General features: G+C 38.1%; 1 protein-coding gene across 3 annotated transcripts in view; it reads left to right on the top strand.

Annotated features, from left to right (window-relative positions):
* Window positions 1–4755: 4755 nt before the first annotated feature.
* The window catches only part of AGMO (alkylglycerol monooxygenase), a 390458-nt gene continuing 370661 nt past the window's right edge, over window positions 4756–24552 (top strand). For all 3 annotated transcript variants that reach the window (XM_068973143.1, XM_068973141.1, XM_068973142.1), the window contains exons 1-3: window positions 4756–5006; window positions 7012–7142; window positions 18087–18238. In XM_068973143.1, coding sequence (XP_068829244.1) covers window positions 4881–5006; window positions 7012–7142; window positions 18087–18238 — 409 coding nt within the window. In that variant the 5' untranslated portion in view covers window positions 4756–4880. The remainder of the gene's footprint in view (window positions 5007–7011; window positions 7143–18086; window positions 18239–24552) is intronic.

Below are 24552 nucleotides of genomic sequence, written 5' to 3'. Positions count from 1 at the left end.
GCATATAAGTTAAATAAGCAGAGTGACAATATACAGCCTTGACATATATTAATCTTTAGAGTCTCTTTATTCCCATTTGGCTTTTTTTACTTCTTTCATTATCTCTGTAATTGATTCTTTGCATTAAAATTCTCTACTTTAAATGCTTTAAATTATTTTGATTGCCTGCTTGGAATATGCATACAACTGTGCAGCTAGTTAAAAAAAAAAAAAAAAAACAGCTGTATTAACATATACTGAGTGGAAGAATGTTCCTGATAAGTTGCTGACTCCAAGAAGGAAAGTTACTGTACCATTTTTTTAATTTAAAAATACTTTACCTATACCTTTGTTTAGTATGATCAGTTTTTTTTAAACAAAACAATGTGTATGTTTAAATATTAAATGATAATAATGGTGATAATAATTAACCTTTGTAGGGAAAAATAGGTATGTAGGTATGACAAAATGCCCACCAGGATAAGTTGTTAGTGTGAAGTAGAAGGGAGGCATGTATATGAATCTTTTGAGGGGAAGGGCTGTACCTATTTTTACTTTATTCATTTATTTTTAAAAGTATTTTCACTTTATATACCTAAATGCTTGGATTTTTCCCATGATGCATAACATTTGTAATTTAAAACATTTTTAAAGCAGGTAATAAGCATTGTATCTAATATGATCACTTTTATTAAATATATATTTCTGTATGTGTTCATTTGTAATGGGAATCCCCCTGAAAGTACAGTCAGTTCTGTAATATTTTGAAAGCGTGAATTTGCTCCAAAAGGATTAATATATTATGGAATAATTTGAACATGCCTTCTATATGTGTATGTGATTTTGTCAGGGAGAGTTCCAGGTGAATGCTAAAGGTAGTACCTAACTGAACCAAAAGGCTTGTGGTGGTTGTTGTTGAATTGCTAAGTTGTGTCCGACTCTTTGCGACCCCATGGACTGGAACATTCCAGACTTCCCTGCCCTTCACTATCTTCTGGAGCTGGCTCAAACTCATATCCTTTGAATTAGTGATGCCATCCAAAGATTTCATCTTCTGTCATCTTCTTCTCCTCCTGGCCTCAATATTTCCCAACATCAGAGTCTTCCAATGAGTTGGCTCTTTGCATCATGTGCCGAGTTTCAGCTTCAGCATCAGTCCTTCCAGTGCCTTCTGATGAATATTTAGGGCTTGTTCCTTTAGCATTGACTGGATTCATCTGCTTGCTGTCCAAGGGACTCGTAAGAGTTTTCTCCAGCACCGTCATTCAAAAGCATCAGTTCCTTGGCACTGGTCCTCTTTACGGTCTAAATATCACATCCATATTGTGAATGAATACTGAAAAAAAATCATAGCTTTGACTATATGGACCTTTATCATCAAAGTGATGTCTTTGCTTTTTAATATGCTGTCTACATTTGTCATAGCTTTCCTTCCAAAGAGCAAGTGTCCTTTCATTTCATGACTATAGTCATGGCCTACAGTGATTTTGGGGCCTAAGAAAATAAAATCTGTCACTGTTTCCAGCTTTTTCCCTACCTATTTGCCACGAAGTGATGGGACTGGATGCCATGATCTTAGTTTTTTGAATGTTGAATTTTAAGACAGATTTTCACTCTCTTCTTTCACCCTAATCAAGAGGCTCTTTAGTCCTCTTCACTATCTGCCATTAGAATGGTATGATCTGCATATATGTGGTTATTGATGTTTTTGCCAGCTTGATTCAAGCTTGTGAGTGATCTAGCATGACATTTTACGTGATATCCTCGGCATATAAGTTAAGAAACAGGGTGACAAAATACAGCCTTGATGTACTTCTTTCCCAATTTTGAACCAGTCTGTTGTTCCATGTAAGGTTATAACTATTGCTTCTTGACCTGCCTGCAGGTTTCTCAGGAGACAGGTAAGGTGGTTTGGTACTCCCATCTCTTTAAGAATATTCCACAGTTTGTTGTGATCCACACAGTCAAAGGCTTTAGCGTAGTCAATGAAGTAGAAGTAGATGCTTTTCTGGAATTCCCTTGCTTTTTCTATATTCCAGTGGATGCTGGCAATTTGATCTCTGATTCCTCTGCCTTTTATAAATCCAGCTTGAACATCTGGAAGTTCTTGGTTCTCGTAGTTTTGAAGCCTGTCTTGGAGAATTTTGAGCATTACCTTGCAAGCATGTGAAATGAGCACAATTATCTGATAGGCTGAACATTCTTTGGCATTACCCTTCTTTGGGATTGGAATGAAAATTGATCTTTTCCAGTCCTGTGGCTACTGCTGAGTTTTCCAAATCTGCTGACATATTGAGTGCAGCAATTTCACAGCATCATCTTTGAGGATTTTAAATAGCTCAGCAGGAATTCTGTCACCTCCACTAGCTTTGTTGGTAGTAATGCTTCATAAGAAACGTAAAAAACGTTACTTGACTTCACACTCCACTCCAGGATGTCTGGTTCTAGGTGGGTGACTGCATCATCGTGGTTATCCAGGTCAGTAAGATCTTTTTGGTATAGTTCTAATGTGTATTCTTGCCACAGATATCAAGGGAACATTTCATGCTAGGATGGGCATGATAAAGGACAGAAATGGTAAGGACCTAGCAGAGGCAGAAGAGATTTAAAAGAGGTGGCCAAGAATACATAGAAGAACAGAAAAGCTTAGGGAGACACAAAATGCACGCACATGCATGTGCCTTAATCATCTGCCACTGTCTACAAATCTGACTCAGTGTTGTGAGCCATTGTATCCAGATCTCTGGTTTCACAGCTTGCCATATGGTTTCAGATAAGCCTCCTTCATACTCCATAGTACAGTGGGCAAGTCTTCCAAGACTAGCTTCCACAATCAAAGGTCAGGTCAGATCTTTTTCATAATGAAATACCATATTTATTGTCGTTTTCATGCATTTCTTCATCATATAACATGTGCCGGCTACAAACTGGCACCTGCCATGCACCTCTGGAACAGTTAAATAATGTGCTACTGCAGCTGATGATTTTCAACACCCCCTGCAAGGAATTCAAGGTGGAGAGCAGAAATGAGGCACTCTGTGCTCTGGGAAAACTGGCAGAACAGGTCTTCAGATAGATATTTTTAGAAGCCCAATTCTTATATCTCCTCATTCTAGAAAAACACTAAACTCCTTGGTTACATCTGCTCCTTGTCACTAGCAGTGAGCTTCCTGAAAGTAGCAGAAACTTTCTGCAAAAAATATATGCTTGATTGCATGTGGTTGCCCTCATCAAAATCACATATATACTGACTTTTCCCTCTACCTCTTTGGAGAAGCTTAGAGCTATCTGAAATGCTGTGTCCCGGGCTATTGTCCTCATTTTGCCCCAAATAAAATTTAACTTGCAGCTTTTATGTTGTATATTTTAAGTCAATACATACATGTATAAAAGTGTGCTACCATTTTTATTAGGTTCTGATTTTTTTCTCCTTTTTGAATGTCTCCTTTTTCTCCTTGTTGACCATTAAGAAGTTTTTGAGTATTGCATTCTAATCCCATTTTTCTCATTAGCCCCATGGTTTTTTATTGTACAGACTTGCATAGTGCAGTGATTTCTAGTAATAAGCATGTCATATGATAGTGGAGCTAATTATACAAATATCAAAATGTTAATAGTGTCTCTGGGTAGCAATTTATTTGTTGCTTATCTATAGTGTCTGTTTATTTCTCTGAGAACAGTCATGTGTCAATAAGCTAATTACATCTACATACCCCACTCCAGTACTCTTGCCTGGAAAATCCCATGGATGCAGGAGCCTAGTAGCCTGCAGTCCATGGGGTCGCTAAGAGTCGGACACGACTGAGCGACTTCACTTTGACTTTTCACTTTCATGCACTGGAGAAGGAAATGGCAACCCACTCCAGTATTCTTGCCTAGAGAATCCCAGGGATGGGGGAGCCTGGTGGGCTGCCGTCTATGGGGTCGCACAGAGTTGGACACGACTGAAGCGACTTAGCAGCAGCAGCAAAGTTTTGAAAGATGAGGTGGGAGTCAAAGGATGATCATAGCCTATTGTAGGTGAAGGACTGATTTGGAAAGCTTCACTTACTTGTTGGTGATGCAGTTAAGTGCCTTTTAGCCTACCTAAGTGACACAAACAACCCATGCTCCTCCTGGAAAACAGAGATAAGGTCTCTCAGCAACACCTTAACTGCTGCTTCAATCCAAATCCCCATTAGCACTAAGAAGAATACAGATGTGACTAGTCAAGCATGCCCTTAAATTGGTTTGCAGACATTCAGATGTGAACATGATACAGATGCAGGAATACATAGGCAGTCACCAGGAAGATATATTTGGTGCTTACTGGCTTTTGAGGTTAGTCTTACTACCTGAGATCAGAACACCTTGTCTCTCAGGAAATGTGACACTGTCGGGAGACTACAAACCTGAGCCCAGTGTGAATTTCCAAAGGGAGAGAAAAACAGGTATAATATTTTCCTCATGTGATTTGCATCTTGAATTTCCACCCACTTTTTCAGAACGAACTTTCACTTGCCATCACTTTGTTCCTTCTCTCCAAGGAGGTATCATGTGGGTTTTTTGTTTGTTTCTCTTTTTTAGTGATAAATTGCTCCACCTGCAGCTAAACTCCACTGTTTATCTGTGATCTGGGCAGGAGCCGTTCCTCCTCTGCCCCTCCCGAGCGTGGGCGGCCTCTGGGTCAGCGCCCTCCGAACTCTGAACTCGTTCCTGATTGATCCTTGTACTTTTCTGCCTCGTCACACACCGTCTGCACAGACTCCGCTGTTGGCTCTGCTCTGTGGGGCTTTGTTCCTCCCGGGTCTCTCTCTGACAGAGGGCTTGATCCGTGCAGCACAGCTCGTTCTGTGTTCAGCCTCTGGCTTCAACCACTGAAGCACAAATACTCTCCAGCTGGGAGTCAGACAAGGGCAGAGATGAAGAACCCAGAAGCCCAACAGGATGTTTCGGTTTCCCAGGGGATTCGCATGATGTTTTATGTGATGAAGCCCAGTGAAACGTCATTCCAAACCCTGGAAGAGGTGCCTGATTATGTACGGAAGGTGAGGCTCTCTGGGAAGAGGCTGCTCTTGCTTTTCTCTTAATAACAAGTAACTTAAACACAGTGTGGGGTTTCATTCATGTCCATTCTTCAAATAATTCTAATAAAAATAGTTTCAAAACAAAGCATGAGGGAAAAGTGGAATTTCCACTTGAACTGATTTTCTGTACAATATCCATAACCATCTCTTCCTATTAAATTTCTCTTCCCTGAAATGTCACTCCAGGATCTGATAAAACTAAAAAAGTTTTCCTGGACACAGTGGCATTACAAGTTTAGCTGTTAGAAGCTCGGTATCCAATGATTATGTGGTATCAGTAAACTTTGTAACAATTTTGTTTCTAAAGGAAAACTTGTCTACCACCTCCCAGGAAATGATTTCCTGTTTTGTTTTGTCCTTGTTGTTGTTGTTTTAAGCAGGGTGGTTCTGCAGAATGGATACAAAGCTGAGAGATCAACTCTGATTTCCTAAGTTTGAACTTAAACCAAGTTTTCTTTGAAACTCTTAAGTGTTCAGAGGCACTTTTCACTTCTGGTTCCTGGCTATGATTGGAAGTGGAAATATCCAGAATTAGAACTTGAATACTCAAGTTCCCCACCCTGTCAGAGTTGTTCCTAAAACACTTACTAGTTCAGACCAAAAATAGAAAAGAAAATGACATCAGAAAATATGTTCTTAGGCTTTGGGTTTAGAAAATTTCAGTACTCATGATCAACTTTCAAATGAGATAATCCCATAATTTTTTCAGGATTTTATATTACCCCTTTCTGATTTTTTAAGGAAAGAATGTGGTACCCACGTCTTTATAAATCATTATTATTTTGTATTATGACATCAAACCTAGCCTGATATTTGTCATCAATTACAGATGATGGTTTTTTTTTCTATAAGAGAAAACTGAATGAATAGAATTTGAATGATGTCTAAAATGTTTAAAATGATCTCATTCTCTGAACTACTCAGAAGCAAATTTTTTGTTCCTACCGTTTCAATTTTTTTCAAAATTTTATTAGAGTATAATTGATCTATAGTGTTGATTAGTTTCTGCTATACCACAAAGTGTATCAGTTATACATACATATATCCATTCTTTTAAAGATTGTTTTCCCATATAGGTCTTACACAGTACTGAGATGAGTTCCCCGTATGCTATACAGTAGGTTCTTATTAGCTGTATATTTTTTATATAAGTAGTGTGTATTCCTACAATTTCAATTTTGTGATTCCTGTCCTAATATGAAAAAAAATCATGCGCATCTTTAAGGAAAGTGATTTAAAGTGGACCTTATCTTTGTAGTGTATTGATAGATTTCTGATTATTGCACTTATTTTAAAAAGTGTTTTTTAGACCTTGAAGCATGTCCTGCCTAATCTTTATTTTCTTGGCTGAATTATTGTGGTTACATCTATGGTTGTATTTCGTTCTATTTAAAATATATTTATTTATTTTGACTGTGCTGGGTTTTCACTGTTGCATGGGCCTTTCTCTTGCTGCAAGTAGGGACTGCCCTCTAGTTGTGGTGTGAGGGCTTCTTATTGCCGTGACTTCTTTCTCTAGGGAGTACAGGTTACAGGGCGCATGGGCTTCAGTAGTTGCGGCAACTGGGCTCAGTAGTTGCCACTCCTGGGCTCTTGAACACAGGCCCAATAGTTGTGGCACATAGGCTTAGTTGCTCTGCAGCATGCAGAAACTGCCTGGACCAGGGATCGAACCCATGTCTCCCACACTGGCAGACGGATTCTCCGCCACTGAGCCGCCAGGGAAGCCTCCATGGTTATATTTCGTGTCCAAATCGGATGATAGAATTGGAGCACCTTGTTAGTGTGTGTCTGAAATAAACAGATTTCTTTGCCTGTTGGGAGGAAATAATCGAGGATAGGTTCATACCTGTTCTGCTATGAACTGTCATTCTGGGCCTCCTACTTCGGGAATGACTAATCAGGAAACTTGGAAGAATTTCATACCAAGCACAGTATCATCTCTCTTCTGTAATTTCCTTTCCAGGCAACTCCATTGTTCATTTCCTTGATGCTGCTTGAGCTGGTTGTCGGCTGGATTCGCAAAGGGAAGCCACCAGGTGGTTTGGATGATGCCTTAGCATCTTTGTCTGCTGGCATTATGTCTCGGCTTCCGAGGTGAGTTAGCTGGTTAGCTGCGGTGAGTGAATGAACTTAAATTCTCCAGGTAACATGAAGAAAACCATTGTATGGGGAATTGGTCTGTTTTTACATACATCCCCAAAGAACTCAGTTACGGTCATTGTTTAAATGTTTGATGTTTTGTTCATCATGGATGTTTTACATCTGTTACTGAAAATACTGCTCTAAGTATTATTTATTGTGATTACTGAATTTATTGGTGCCTCCTTAAATTTTGTGCCCAAGGCAATTGCTTCACTTCTTTTAGCCTAGTCCCAGGCCTGAGTTTTGTCCTAGTTATCTACTGGGAAATTAATTTTGCCTCAGGCAAATTCACCTGCAGCAGCAATCTCCCTAATCAATGTCACACAAAGCTCTAGATTACTACCGTGGTCTCCTAAGTGGTATCTCTGTCTCTAGTCCTATTTCCCACTCCAGTGTTCTTGCCTGGAGAATCCCAGGGACGGAGGACCCTAGTGGGCTGCCGTCTATGGGGTCACACAGAGTTGGACACGACTGAAGCGGCTTAGCAGCAGCAGCAGCAGTCCTATTTCATTTGCAGCCAAATGTTTCCATAACGTGAATCTGGTGGAAACTCCCTCATAGGTTCCTTATGGTGTGAGGATAATTTCTTCCCTAATCTATGGAGGCCTTTGTCTATCCAGCCTGCCTTCTTGTCCTTTGATTCTTCTTCCCCCATTGCAGTAGCCATTTGCTCCATATTTGCCATCACCCAGATGTCTCATGTGGTCGTCCAAGTGGCCAGCTCCCATTCATTTCTTCAGTCTCAATATAGACTTCTCATGAAGAGTCATACTCTTCAGCAAGTCTTGTCTGTTTTCCAACCCTCCTTTAGGCATCATTTCACTATGGACTGAAATCACAGTGGAGTATTGTGCCTACACCATAATAGAATTGTCACATGGTATTAAGCTCACCTGTTTGCCCTACCCCGCCCCCCCCCGCCCCCCGCCGCCCCCACCGCTGGCCCTTCCTGCTAGGTTGCATGTAACTAGGGAAAAAGAGGTGTTCTTCATGGTTTTAACTCCTATGCCTATGATGATGTACAAAATAATCGTGTGTGTGTTTTAGTGGAGTATGGTTTACAATGCTAGTTAATTTCTGCTGAATAATGAAGTGAATCAGTTATGTGAATCACTTATGTGAACAGCAACAGATAGCTCCTTGCTCTTGAGCCTCCCTCACCCCCATCCCACTGCTCTAGGTCGTCACAGAGCACAAAGCTGAGCCCCCTGTGCTATTCAGTAGGCTCCTATTGGCTATCTATTTTATGGATGTTACTGTATATATGTCGGTCCTAATCTCCCAGTTCTTCCCACCCTCCCCCTCCCTTCCATGTATGCATGTCCATTCCCTATGTCTGTGTCTCTGTGACTGTGCTCTGGAACTAGTTTTATCTGTTCCATTTTTCCAGATTCCATTCATGTGTTAATATATGGTATTTGTTTTTCACTTTCTGACTTACTTCACTCTGTATGATAGACTCTAGGTATAGGAATGAAATTGGATCATTTGTAGAGATACGGCAGAATGTGTTTTAAATCTCACATTCTTACAGTGCTATGTTGCTGGTGAAGTCTGAGGATGAAGGGATCAAACAGTGCGTACTGGAGTGGCTTGGCATTTGCTCATTCTCCAGGAGATCTTCCCAACCCAGGGATTGAACCCAAGTCTCTTGCGTGTGCTGCGTTAGTGTGCTCACGCAGTTGTGTCTGACTCTTGGAACCCTCGTGGGCTGTAACCCACCAGTCTTCTCTGTTCATGGAATTCTCCCAGCAAGAACACTGGGGTTGCCATTTCCTCTTCCGGGGATCTTCCTGGCCCAGGGATTGAACACTTGTCTCCTGCGTCTCCTGCATTGGCAGGCAGATTCTTTACCACTGCACCACATGGGGACCCCAAAATAATGAATGCTCTACTACTTTTTAGAAAGAATAAATTATAATGTGTTTAGAGGAGGTACCAGTGAAAGGAAGGCTCTTCAGTGTATAAGAGTTTTCCCAAGAGGAGAGAGTGAGGGAAGATTCCCTCAGAAGTCTGTGCCTTGTATTACTGGTGAATGTTCTCATTTCTGCTTCCCACCCATTGCTGCTTTTACTGTTTTAAGAGCTTCACTTCTGACCAGTGCTCACTGCTTTGGAATGTTTGCATGAACCGCCCAGTGGGAAACCAAGGTGGATTTTTTAAAAATAAAATAAGAACTTAAAGATAGCTGAGAAAAGGTAAAATCATTTCCTATAATTGCATAAAATTGTAAATAGAAAGTAAACCTAAAGGCAAAATTTATTTCATAAATATTACTATGAAAAAGATAGGTTAATAGTTATAAAATAATAGTAATGATAATCAGAATAGTGATTCTCTGAAAAATTACTCATATGGTTGCATACTGCTGTCAGAATCAGAGAATAATATCTCAAATTATTTTCAATTTCCAGAATACTCTAATTGGGAATTTGCAATTATACATAATTTCCTTTATTTCATGCCTCCCTTAAACAGAAGTGAACAAAAACTATATTCAGCATACTCAAGGGACAAGTATATTTGACTATTGAAAAATACTCGGTTATAATACTTTATTCTGAGAAACTTGAGTGTATAGTTTTATGGAAATGGAACAATTGATGAATTGTCAAAATAACCTGATAACTGAGAAGTGCCCTGCAGGAACGATTATGCATCACATATTTTGTTGAGCTGGAATGAATTTATAAAGAACTCAGGGAGACATCAAATCGGATGAATGCTTCATTATTTCTTTAACTGTTTTAAGTTTGACTTTGGTCACAAGTGAGATTAGATTGTTCTCTTATTATATTGTAACAACTAGAAATGTAAATTGTATCCTCAGTACTCTATTTCTCTTCAACACTGTGATTAAAAGAAAAGGTACAGAATTCTAACAAGATACACAAGGAGTAATATTTCTGCTAAAAAAGAAACCCCCAAATATAAGGGAAATGGGGAGAGAGAAAGAGAAAATAAAACAAACCAGTCCTTCAGGGATAAGCCTGCAGTTTTTTTTTTTCTTCAGGTCCCACTACTCATAACACTCCTTAAGCTAGCACAGGCTGTGAACTCTGGTGCCCTTTGAAAGAAAGGGAAAAGGTTGTGAACTTGAATTTGGGGCCTATTTTTTATAGTTGTATTTTGAATGAGAACAGCACCTTCTCTTTTTGTTCGCAGTTTTAAATTATGAAATGTGGATAACTTGGTACATTTTACAAATAATTTTATCTTTCACAGGCTTTTGTCTGAAAGATCTCAGCAAAGCAGATTATCTGGAAATGAAATTTCCCAATGTTTTAATTTATTGTGTGGCTATCACAAAAATTCCCAGACATAAGCAGAGAAGGAAAGCTGATCCTTAGGATCCACTCTTTGCAATCCTCTTTCAGCACAAGATGAGAAGGGGGATTTGACCGAAACTCTTAGAACAATATTTCAGTTGAAACCGCAGCATCAAGGGGGATCCTTGTACAGATCGTTAACAGCTGAAGGGTAGATTATCACGACATTGATCATACCCTCTCCGAGGGACTCATTGCATTTTCTACACCAGCAACAGGGGCTTGCCATGTCCTTAAAATACATAATTGCAAGAAAAATGGTAGTATACTATTTGTTAATCCCTTTGTGAGGAATTATAGTTTGGATAGTAATTCCAAATAGGCATGTGGCCTCTGACAAAAATAGTTGGGGAAATCAAAGTGAAACCCTGAACATATTTTTCCACTTTGCCATTCATGTAATGGAAATGCTGTGTGCAGACTTTGAGGAAAAACAATGTTTATTTGAGGATCTCAGTTTCATTATAACATAAAAGTCAAAGTAGCTTGAAGATCAGTAGCATACTTACCATATTGATGGAAAAGATCTATGTGTATCTTTCAAATCTTTATGTAAGGAAAATTATTCAACAGAGACAAGATTGTACCTTGTTTACAAGCCTGTCAGACAGCCCACAATGTGTAATAAATGTCCATCTGTCCTAAGAACCAGATTCTGGGCAGGCTTGCATCTGTTTTCCTCTTCTAGAATCCAGTAGGCAGACTTCTTAGTAAGAATCTAGTCCTGTAGTTATAGACAAGCATGTGTATTTATCGTAGTTAAATGCAGTGTATCATCTGCCGATTACATGCCTTTCTATTGGTTAACTGCATATATGACTGTACAAAATGAAATGAAATATTGACTTTTATTCATTTTTTTTAATCTAGCTAAAACTTGTGAAACATCCTGCTACTGACTGAAATGCTAATGAGTGAAAAATAATCACATCTTTTATTTTTGTTTTTCTTGCTGTTGAAGCAGAACTCAATTTCCAACCCTTCATTAGAAAACTGGGACTTCAATTTGTTACTTCCTTCCAGTGTTTCTGCTTCCATAAATTGCATCCTCCCCAGAGAAATGTTATTCCTGATATAAATACCTATAGTATGTTTGTTTTTAATGGGTTCATTTATTCTGTTGAAACAGCAGATTATAAATCAAATTGCAATAGTTGGAGGTATAATTTAAGCAGGTAAATTTTCAAAGGAGTTGGGGACACTCCACTTTTAATACGTATGAGTCATTGCCAGTTTTTACCGTGGAACCATGTCTGCGATGTTGCACCAGATGTATCTACAGTTTCATTGGCTGTGGCTGCCATGTCATTTTCCATTCCTGACTGGAAAGTTTCAATTCATCAAAAAAATTAATAAATAAAAAGCAAAACTTAAAAGGAAGTTAAACTTCTTTGAGATTCTTTGACTCCTTCAGGTAGGACTAGAGAATAAAGGAAAATTGTGTACTGCATTTGTATACTAGACTTTAGTAGCAGAGTTGATACTGTTTTTGGCAACATCAAACTTCTAACAAATGAGTGTCTGCCATTTGGGGTGATGAGATTTAGTAAATATTTATTCATTGTCCTAAATAAGAGATATATTCATTTATGTAATATTAATAATGGTATTTTATTGTGAATATTAATATAGTCATATTAACTGAGAAAATTATGAAAAGAACATCCCCGGCAAACAAAATACATTTTAAAAACCTGCTGCTATGTTAGTTATTTTTGCTAGAGAGAATGCCTCATGTCCTCTTAACTTTTACCTTAGAAACCTCATCAGTAGACTTTGTTTTTCTTAATGGTGTAACTTCAGAGATTGCTCTTACACTGTCCTTCCTGAATGAATGAAGCTTCCTTGTGCTTATTAAGTCTGTGTTTGTGTGCTTATTCAATAGAATTATTGAATTACTTGAAGTAATTTACTTCTTGCAAAGTAAAAAATGTAGCGTATTTAGTTCTTTCAAATCCACCGCATTGTGTTTACAGAAGTCTCTGGTTGTGTGGTTGTTTTAAAAAGAAATTCAGTTAAATGATTGATTTGTAAATGTCATTTCACAGTAGGAAATAGCAGTACAAATGTTGTCTGCCTGCAGAAGGTAGAGCTTGTTGTTGTATATTTTGTTATTACTAAGCCAAAACCAGTATTCCACTAGATGGAGCAAAAGTGGCAGTAGCTTTACGGACGGTGCAAGTTCCTGGGCCAGGTATAGAGATTTTGAAGTAAATAATTTAATTTCTTGGAAAAATCAATATAAATACATCTATATTTCAAATATTTATTTATTTATTTATAACTTCCTGAAACTTGTAAGGTCATTTTGAGTGATCTCATTTAAATATTGGTTTATTTTCTAGTTTATGACAAGATTGTTAGAAATAAAGATGCTTGGTTTTTTTTTTTCAGTTTTGTATGATCTGGCTAAATTAAACAGTACACATTGCCCTAATGATAGTTATGAAATAGTACAAGTTGGCAGATGTCTGTGAACACTGGGTGCATAATTCTACTGACTCTGATAGTTGCTTTGAAATGTTTACAGTTTGCAGTGAGAGCATTACATCAAATATCAGTTGCTTGATTAATGATTAGAGCATGCAAGTATTTGAGAGCTAGATAATTTTAGGATCCGTTCAGCCTAATGCTCTCATATCTGAAATTAGATAGTGAGAAGATAAACAATCTCTCCAGTGTTACCTTTCTCTACCTGTGATGATGGGAATGTTCAAACTGAGATGATTTTGATAAAAAATTAGCTTTGTAATTCTCAATCCCCAAATGATATTTATTCTCACTTATTGATTATTGGAAAATCTCAACATAATAAATTGTATTTTTAAAAATCCAGCATCAGTACTGGAACAGTACTTTGATATCGTAACAGATTTTATAGTCACTAAACTTTGACAGGATAGAGATTTTTATTGAGGTACAGTTGATTTATAATATGTTAATTATTGCTGCATAGCAAGGTGATTCAGTAGTATATCTATCTATATATATATATATAATTTTTTTTAAAATATTCTCTTCCATTATAGTTTATCATAGGATATTGAATATAGTTCTCTGTGCTATATAGTAGGACCTTGTTGTCATCCATTCTGTATATAAAAGCTTGGGCTTCCCTGGTGGCTCAGTGGTAAAGAATCTGCCTGCCAATGCAGGAGATTTAGGTTTGATCCCTGGTCCAGGAAGATTCCCTGAAGAAGGAAGTGTCAACCCACTCCAGTATTTTTGCCTGGGAAATCTCATGGACAGAGAACCTAGTGAGCCACAGTCCATGTGGTCGCAAAGAGTTGGACACGACTTAGTGATTAAACAACAACAATATAAAAGCTTTTCTCTGCTAACCCCAACCTTCCACTCCATTTCTCTCCCAACCCCCTACCCCTTGGCAACCACCAGTCTGACTGGACAAATTTCTAGTGTGAACAGAAAATGTTAAGTAAAACACATTAAAAATTAGCTGTCTTTCATTTGCCAACAGATATGCCTCAGGCCTAAGAGAAATAGCTATTTGGGAAGAATTTATAAAAAATATATAGGACAATGGGAGGGGAGCCTCTAGGTATACAGGCTGTTGATGAATGGTCTAATGCCTCCTATTTAGATCATGTTCTCACTCTTGCACTCAAACTTCATGAGAAAGGGATCTAGCATTTGGTTATTCCAAGCCCCTGTGCCACCTCATTTCCATCTCTGTATGATAAAGTAAGCTCACTACATATGCAAATTGCATATGTCTCTTCCCTCAGAATAGGGGTTAGAATTGTTTGAATTTCAGCGTGCACAGTCATAAGCAGGGGAGAATGGCGGAATTGGGAAGAGAAAGAGGAAAAGGTTTAGCTTTACAATTCTGGGTCTGGTGGGAATATTTTTGAAAATGTAGGTGCTATTTCCTGCAATCAAGAGCTTTGCAGAGCTTGATAATCATTTCCCAGCTGTATCCCTTGCTGAATTGAAAGTTTTGGGCACTCCGTGGCCGTTTTTTCCCATTTATGACGGAAGAGGATCATATCCATCTTGCTGATAGAGAGCTGGGGATTTAATTCCCACAGCTTCTCCTCTCTTCCTCTTCACCTTGAAAAAGTTTAGCTTTGTGCTAAGGTGTGAAAAAAACAGAAAAAGTCTTGACTGTAGTATGTCAGGCATATTTCAGCTCGATTTGTGTCAACCCTAATAAGTAAGTTGACAGAATAATAAATTGAGTGCCTGCTCAAGACCTGGCACCTGTACAGGAAATAAAGAAACATTTCAATTGCAGGCAGGTTCTTTTTGTTTTACAAATGGAAGTTTTCCAGGGATCCCCCATTTCTTTTATTGGAATCTTGGTATCTGAAAAGCCTATTTTAACTGTCACTGGAAAACTTGACAAGAAAGACAGCAACTTTGAAAAGAGATACTGAGCTGGTGGGACACTGATGAGGCAGGAGGATGTATTCCCCCTCTTCACGGATATGTCTTCCCTTTTTTGTGCTGTGCCTGACACCCAGTAGATTCTTAATGCAAATTCACTGAAAGATTGAATGAATCCGTGAGTTGACCTGCTTTGACACTAGGTACTAAAACAGATGTCAAAAGGCTGCAGATTATTTCAACTTTCCGTTGCATTTTCTAAGTCTTAATTTTTTTTTCTTTCTGGATCAGTCTTTTGCATTTAGGGTTATCAACTGGGACAGTTTTGCTCCCAGGAGACATTTGGACAGTTTGTTGTCACAACAGAAGTAGAGGGCTGTGTTGCTGATATCCAGTCAGTAGAGGCTGGAGGACGGTGCTGACCCTCCTACAATGCACAGGACCGACCCCCACAGCAAAGAATTATCTGGCCCCAAAGGCAACAGTGTTAAACTTTAGAATCTCTCAGAAAACTTAAGTTAGACCCTTTAAAATTCATATTATTCACCATTTTTTACCTAGAACTTGAGTTTTATTTGGTCAGTCCTCTTCCACTGAGTCCTAGGGAACAATGTTAAGTTTTGTAGTTTGGGTAATTGTTTTCACAAGACAGACCCCTACAACTGAAAATTATCTTGTCTGAATGTCAGTAATGAATGACATTGTTCAGAAGTCATAGTCTAGATATGAGTTACCAACCAAGCTAACTTACTTTACAATAAAATTTGTTCTACCCATCTCCCACCATGATCATTGTTCAGACGGTAAAGAGTCTGCCTGCAATGGAGGAGACTGTGGGTTCAATCGCTGGGTTGGGAAGATCCCCTGGAGAATGGAATGGTGGCCCACCCCAGTATTCTTGCCTGCAGAATTTCATGGACAGAGGAGCCTGGGGGGCTACAGTCAATGGGGTCACAAAGAGTTGGACACAATGAGTGACTAACACTTTCATCCTGATCAATAACCTGGATGGCAAACTGGAAGACACATTTCAAATTTCAAGTTCATGAATTCCTCAGAGTTCCAGAACAGGGTGAGAGCCCCTGGCCCATTGTCTGTCCTGTCCCATGAGGGACCTCACATACCTATGTGTGAACACCCAGATTGGTCATCCCATCTCTGTCTACATGTCCGAAAAAGCCACTTTAATCTACCTTGTCATGTTGAAGACTTTTCCATAGCCACAGGTGGGCCCTCTGGAGGTCTGGACCAGGAAAGAGACTCATGAAGGTCCTGGAAGCAGGTTGGAGGCCGCCTGACGGGAAGGTTCTAGAGTGTCCAGGGCTTGGACTGAGTTGTGACAGGAGTGCTGGGTAGGCAGCCCGCTTGGGTCAGGGACTCACATTGAAGGACAAAACGGTTCTTTCCAATCAAATAATTGTTGGAGGAGGTCATGGAGAGGACGTGACGCCGGTTGACCTATAAGCTGAACCTTTCTTACCCTTCCCCTCTCTTCTGCACTCTCCCCTGTCTGTGGAATGTAAGTTCCACCCACAATTCCATGCTATTAGCAGCTGTTTCAAAGATGAATCCTTGAGAGAGTAAGGTGTTATAGAGACCATCTTGCCTGAATAAATGAATTAACCCAGTGAGGACCTTTCTGGAAACTCTTAAGATTCTGGAGGGAGAGTATGGAGATATATATGTCCTATAGCCGCCCGACAAACCAGCTCTGTAAGCTCCTTTGTTTATAAAACCTGCCACCTCCCAATCTAGAGTGTTCTGTCTCATTCTTTAGTCTCTTCTTACTCTCCCTGTATGACCACCAATTTATAAACTGAGAATAATCAAATTGAAAATGGAGTTTTAAGATCTGATGATACATAATCCTTCTTGAAAGTATAGGCGTTTGTCATTTCTATTGGTTATTTGTATTAATACAGTGCCATTGGGAAGAGGCCTAGTGTTTTGTGTTACTGATTAAATAATAACTTGAAGAATTCAAAATAAGGGGCTATTTTAAAGTTCTTAGCGATAAATCACAGTCAAAATCATATCATAATTAAAGTCAAAAGTAGATTAAAAGTAAATACCTGGGTTTCGAGCAAACCCAGTAACATGCTAATTCATAGAGGCTGATTGTATAAAGGGAAATATTAGTAAAAGAATCAATATAAAGAGAAAACTAAAGATCTGCTTCTTTGACTTTTATTTGAAATTAGTATATTTAAGAACTTCCTCAGTTCATCGTTTATAAATAAATCTTTATTCAGTAGTATCATTCATTTTATATATGAATGATAAATATAAATGAAAAAGTCAGTTCAATCTTATCTATAAAAGTGATAAAAGGAATGATTAGCTTGAGTCTGATCTTAAATTTGCTCACAGAAAACTTAAAAGGAAAAATACGCCTCTTTATAAAATTGAAGTATATTATGTATATTTTTGAAAGTTCTTGAAATAGAATTTGCAGATGCTTGATAGAATAGGTGGTAAGAGATACTTTATATGAGTTTTAAAAACAATTGTTTACTTCTAGGAAAAATATTATTTTATATTTTGAGATCTATAGTTTGTTACTACAAGGAATACTGGAGTGCCGTGAGGATCCAGTTTGAGATGCTATGAGGATCCAGTTTGAGATGCTAAGAAAAATATCTAAAAAGCTTGAAGCGTGTGTGTGTGTGTGTGTGTGTGTGTGAAAGGAAGGAGAGAGTAGAGAAGAAGAGAGGATGGAGTTAGGCAGCAGCAACTTAAACTTTATTGGATTAACACATGTTAAATTAGTAGGCATTTTTCAGTCCTCTTTAAAAACATGCTGTTTATAATTTTCTACATTTCCTTTAAAAAGGACCCTTCTTGTGTTCTTTATTAAGATTTAGAAATGACAATCACAGCAAATAGTCATAGTTTTGTCATATTTATGCTATATGGGTTCTGTGAAAAGTATTTTTAAGAGACACATTAAAAAAAAGTCCTGCTAAGTTCCATGAAATAGAGAAATAGTTGGCATCAGTGATGCCTGTGAAACAAAAGGAAACATGGTATGAATCACTTGGATACCAAGGGTACTGAGCCTCTTCAAAAGCATGATAGAACAGTAAGAAATGAAGAAGAGGGAAAGGATTTTATTTTTACATGTGAACAAATTCACTTTTGTATATAATCTAAAATGTTTTAGCACAAGTTAACCTCTAAAATATAGTATAATCATTACTGATAGATTTTATCTTTCCAGGTTGTTTTACAGGAGCATTGAGCTGACTAGTTATGTTTATATCTGGGAGAACTACAGAGTCATTAGTTTGCCTTGGGATTCTCCATGGACTTGGTATTTAACTTTCTTGGGAGTTGACTTTGGTTACTACTGGTTCCACCGTATGGCTCATGGTAAGTTCCAAACCAAGGCTTTATTGCTACTGAACTTAGGTTGAACAGTGTTTGCCACATAGCTGGTATTCAGTAAATATTTATTGAATGAATGACTAAATGAATAACTTAATTTACTTACAGTATCTAAAGATTAACAATGAAAATTTGCTTTGTGTTTTAAATGGAAACAATCTGAAGTCACTGTTGAAAAAATGTGAAATTACTAGAGGTACATATTTCACACTTCTTGTATCTGATATATTTTTGTTAACCCTTTAGAAAGTCCTGGCTATTGCATCACTTCACATCCCAGTTACCTAGGATCATTCAGAAGAGCTTTGTAACAGCATAGAGTCCTAGCTAACGTGCTGTCGTGTAAGCTTGATTCAAGTTCTTGGCTGTGTTGCTGTGTTACAAATGAAAATGCAATCAGCTAAGGCACTAGCCATAATGCACTTGAGTGTGACCACAGCTTTGCACAATTTCTCATCTGGTATAAAACCTTCATATTGTACTGGTTCACTGAGTTTGCTTGTGCGGATTCTTGGCTGCACTTTCCAAAGAAATGTTTCGTTATGGAAAGGAAAATGGAGGAGCAAGGAGCTGTCTAAATCTCTATTGGAATAAGCTGGGGTAGAAGAATGATTGTAGACGTAAGGTGAGCTAGTGGTCTGTAAGGAGGAAGGAGGCATGCAAAAGTATTTCTGCAAGGAAATGGAGCAAAGTGCTAATTTTGGGAAACTACTGAGGAACTGAACTTGGGATTTCAGTGGGTAGTTGGGTTGAGTGGGTGGGGAGGAAGGAAGGAAGAGGAAGAAACCTGGAATAATAATACGAAATAGACGGGGGATGGAAAGAAGAGCCCTGGAGATCAGAGTGAATAACTGAGCTATGTGTGTGGGAGTATGTGTGACTAAGTGTCCTTGCCAAGCAAGGATGAAGGAAATAGGAGTAGCACAGACAGCATCAGGCTAAAGGCAGCGAAACTTTAAACACAGCGTTATTTTGTTAAGCACTTTAAATGTGACATTTTTAATGACACTGTAAAGAGTGTTAATTCAGTAAAACAATTTGGAGTGAACAGATAAACTAGAAAAAGTTGTTTGTTTTGTGTGTGATAACCTTTGCCTTTGAAAATAATAGATCATCTCCTGACATCATTTCCTTGTATATAAATGAAAGAGGATACTCCCAAATTGAACATGATTAAGAATAAAATAGGGTCTACGCAGTAAATTTTGTATTTCATTTCAAAACAGTAGTTTTTTCCCTGAAGCAAACCCATTGGCAATTTCCCTCACTTTCTGTTGTAGCAAATGGGTAATGCAGAAAGCATTTACATTGTATTAGTTAATTTCAGGAACTTTCTAATATCACACTGTCCTGTACAGATGTGTTCGTTTGGAAAATCTGCAAATTCGCTTAATCTTTGAAACTCCATTATAACAGAAAACAAAGAACCAACAAAATACAACCAAATATGAAATGTTTAAAAATATGTTGATTGTAAGTGCTCTCAGGGAAAAACAGTAAAATAAAATAATATGTTAAAATCATGGAATCCAAGTTGTTTAAAGTATGCTTCCCATTAGAAAATTTTGAATCAAATCCAGTATAGGCAGCCATTAAAAAAATCTGAAACCTTCTGGAAAAACACTCACCACTTTCAGGCCATGAAGCTTAATCATAAGTTCAAAGACTTTTGACTTGTGATGGAAAGCTAGTTGGAAAAAAAAAATAAACTATGTAGCTAAATGTGTCAAATTTCAATGTAACAATCAATTTTTAAATTTTATATGATAATGCAAAATATTAAAATGGGTTTTAGAAATCTAAATCTGTAGACATACAGAGTGACAAGATAAAGCCAGTAATATCAAATTTTTTGAGTCTATTGGATTACTGAGCAATTAATTGGTTAAATGTATTCAGCTGAAAAGTTGAACAGGTCTAAAGTCTTAATGTTGTCTTAAAATATTTTTTAAGATCCTCCTTTTTCTAGTTAATGTGTTACTTTCCTTTCACTGCAATAAAATGACATAATAAAAGTATACTCCACATTTGCTAAATGTTAAATGCTATGACTTTTGAAGAAACAGTTTACTATATATTTAAAATTTTGTTTTTGCATGCATTTAAGTCACTTCTTTAATAACCTGCATTATTGCTAAGTGGTTGTTGTTGTTGCTGCTTTACTAGTTTGCTTTGCATACATGTAGAATTTTCTTACATTAAAGAGACAGTTTCCTTCCCTGATAGCTCAGCTGGTAAAGAATCCACCTACAATGCAGGAGACCCTGATTTGATTCCTGGGACGGGAAGATCCTCTGGAGAAGGGATAGGCTGCCCACTCCAGTATTATTGGGCTCAGATAGTAAAGAATCCACCTGAAATACAGGAGACCCCAGTTTAGTTCCTGAGTTCGGAAGATCCTCTGAGGAGGGATAGGCTACCCATTCCAGTATTATTGGGTTTCCCAGGTGGCTCAGATGATGAAGAATCTGCCTGCAATGGGACAGACCTGGGTTTGATCCCTGGGTTGGGAAAATCCCCTGGAGAAGGGAACAGGCTACCCACTGCAGTATTCTTTTCTTTTTTTAATTTTTATTTTTACTTTATTTTGCTTTACAACACTGTATTGGTTTTGCCATACATTGGCATGAATCAGCAGTATTCTTGCCTATAGAATTCCATGGACCACGGAGCCTGACAGGCTACAGTCCATGTGGTTACAAAGAATTGGACAATGAGTGAGTGACTTTCACTTTTTGTATTTGTAGAAAAGTTTAGAAAACCTTGAATTCCATCTCTGTCTCTATGAAAAATGGCAGAGGATTATTTGAGGCTATATATATTCTTTATATGTCATTCCCTTTTCCCCTGGAAAAAATGAGAAAGAAATTGATAACTTATCAGTTTACACAGAAACAAGAGTAGCGCAATAATTATCCTACAGTGCTTTGACTACTTTAGAAAGACGGAATGATAACATTAAGTAGGTCTCAAAGTAACTTCTTGCATGCTTAGTCTCCATTTCAGAAAGCTATATTATTTTTCTTTGTACTTCCTATTAGTTGTATTAAACATGTAATAAGAGAAAGAGTAAAGATTTTTAAGGGAACTTTTAAAATGTAAATGATTATTTCTTGAGGGGCAGCCAGAATGAGCTTTCCAGGGTGATGGTAATAGATTTGTCTTGAGTTTGATAATAGACTTGTAGTTATATGAGTGTATATACTTGTAAAAATTTATCAGTTTGTACATTTAAAGTTTATGAACTTTATCTCTGGGCTTCCCTGATAGCTCAGTTGGTAAAGAATCTGCCTGCAATGCAGGAGACCGTTGTTCAATTCCTGGGTTGGGAAGATCCCCTGGAGAAGGAAAAGCTACGCACTTCAGTATTCTGGCCTGGAGAATTCCATGGACTGTATAGACGATAGACTTGTAGTTTTATATGTGTGTATATACTTGTAAAAATGTATTAATTTGCACATTTAAAGATGTACTTTATCTATACCTCAATAAAATGTTCAGCTAGTAAATAATGCCACTAATGTACTTTCTGCTGAACAGTCAGAATGTTACAATGAGTAACCAAATTTAAAAATAGGAATCAAGAAGTTATCTTTTGTGATGGTAAGCATAAACATATGAACGTACACAGATTTTACTGCATCAGTTTCCATATCTAAAGATGGTGCAAGTACCAGCTTGCCAGTCATTCATTGTATTGCCTCTCATCCCCACATTCTTCTTTGCTATTTCTTGTCTTATCAGAGGTGAACCTGAGAGATGCTCCTCTTGCGAGTGACTTGTTGTTAGGTTCTGCCAATTCAAAGGTCAGATAGGACACAGCAAAGGCAGAACAAGAGGGAGGGACTTTGATTCCGTTTTCTAAAGTGCCGTTTTCTATCAGCCCTTAATGGATTAATATGTGGGGAACCTCGTAGTGTTCATCTCATCGTTAAGATGTAGCCTTTAGCATCTGATGGACCCTCCGCCCTCTAGGTGGTCAGTGGACTGTGTGTACCCCACACCCGCTGGGGTCAACACACTCTCGCAATCTCTTTGTTCCCAGTAGAGTCCCTATGGGAGCACAACCTGTACAGAGATGCCAACTCTTAGACTTGGTGTTTATCATGGTAAAGGGCTCTTTGAAACTTATAAGTATTTGCCTCATTCACTCTCCTTAAGATCTATGGGTAATATTTGTGTTCTACAGATTCTACTTTTGTGCTACTGACCTATACCTTGTTTAACTCTTTCAGTTAACTACCTTTTTACTAGTTAATAATTCACTATATTAACTTTACTTCTTACAATGATTGTATGCTTTTTGTTTCCTGATTGGACCCTGACTGATGCAGTGAGCCTTCCCACATATTAAATAGGCTTATAAATTAGAGTTCAGCTGGCTGTAACCTTTACTATTTCCTTTTGAGGCATTGATCATACATTTAGACTGTAACACTTGAGCCCAGTTCTGAAAGACAAGACATTGATATGTAAAATTGTTATAAAAAGAAACCTATACAGTTTCCTCAAATTCTAGTTCTTTTACTCAACAAGTAAGGTGCTTTTACTTTTACTCAACAAGTAAACTACTTAATTCATTTTCTATTTATTTATTCCTTTATCTAAATAAGGTGAGTGTTCACAATTTTTGTGTAACTAAACTATTATTCCCACAAGTTTATTGTCACTCAGTGAGCATTTGTATATGATTAATTAAGCTTTTCATTCCTAATTAAATTTTAAGGGGGTTAACTTGCCAAAGCCTTTGACTGTGTGGATCACAATAAACTGTGGAAAATTCTGAAATGTGGGAATACCAGACCACCTGACCTGTCTCTTGAGAAACCTGTATGCAGGTCAGGAAGCAACAGTTAGAACTGGACATGGAACAACAGACTGGTTCCAAATAGGAAAAGGAGTACGTCAAGGCTGTATACTGTCACCCTGCCTATTTAACTTAAATGCAGAGTACATCATGAGAAACGCTGGGCTGGAAGAAGCACAAGCTGGAATCAAGATTGTCGGGAGAAATATCAATAACCTCAGATATGCAGATGACACCACCCTTATGGCAGAAAGTGAAGAAGAACTAAAAAGCCTCTTGATGAAAGTGAAAGAGGAGAATGAAAAAGTTGGCTTACAGCTCAACATTCAGAAAATGAAGATCATGGCATCTGGTCCCATCACTTCATGGGAAATAGATGGGGAAACAGTGGAAACAGTGGCAGACTTTATTTTGGGGGGCTCCAAAATCAATGCAGATGGTGACTGCAGCCATGAAATTAAAAGACGCTTACTCCTTGGAAGAAAAGTTAAGACCAACCTAGATAGCATATTCAAAAGCAGAGACATTACTTTGCCAACAAAGGTCCATCTAGTCAAGGCTATGGTTTTTCCTGTGGTCATGTATGGATGCGAGAGTTGGACTGTGAAGAAACCTGAGCGCCAAAGAATTGGTGCTTTTGAACTGTGGTGTTGGAGAAGACTCTTGAGAGTCGCTTGGACTGCAAGGAGATCCAACCAGTCCATTCTAAAGGAGAGTAGCCCTGGGATTTCTTTGGAAGGAATGATGCTAAAGCTGAAGCTCCAGTACTTTGGCCACCTCATGCGAAGAGTTGACTCATTGCAAAAGACTCTGATGCTGGGAGGGACTGGGGGCAGGAGGAGAAGGGGACGACAGAGGATGAGATGGCTGGATGGCATCACTGACTCGATGGACATGAGTTTGAGTGAACTCCAGGAGATGGTGATGGACAGGGAGGCCTGGCGTGCTGCGATTCATAGGGTTGCAAAGAGTCGGACATGACTGAGCGACTGAACTGAACTGAACTGAACTAAATTTTCATTATTGTTTAAACAAAGCATTAGCAGATATATTGAACAGAAATTTTTTTTTTTGGTTGGGAGATGGTGCCAGAAATGTAGTCTATGTTGAAAAACCAGTTACTTAAGCATTCTTGTCTTTCTATCTTTTTTTTGGCACCCAGTATTTTTGTAAGTCTTTGCCACATATTATGCCTCACTTAAAAAAATATGTGGCTATATTTTTATTGAATCACTGAGGTGAAGTCTACTCTTTATTTGCCTTGTTTACTGCTATTCCTCTTGCTTTTTCCCCATGATTTCTCACCTTCTCTCAGCTCTTGGAGGAGTCGTCCTTCAGAGTATGTATAAAAGAAGCCTTGAATTCCCATGACCGTGCCTATGACCTCCAATTTCTCATCATTACTTTCTGATAAGCAGCCTGACACCTATGCTAACCATTTCCTCTGAGCTTCCTTCATGTCTCAGGCAGTAAATAATCTGCCTGCAACGTG

This window comes from Capricornis sumatraensis, chromosome 5 (assembly GCF_032405125.1).
Source record: "Capricornis sumatraensis isolate serow.1 chromosome 5, serow.2, whole genome shotgun sequence".
Lineage (NCBI taxonomy): Eukaryota > Metazoa > Chordata > Mammalia > Artiodactyla > Bovidae > Capricornis > Capricornis sumatraensis.
This window is presented reverse-complemented; position numbering and strand designations above follow the sequence as displayed.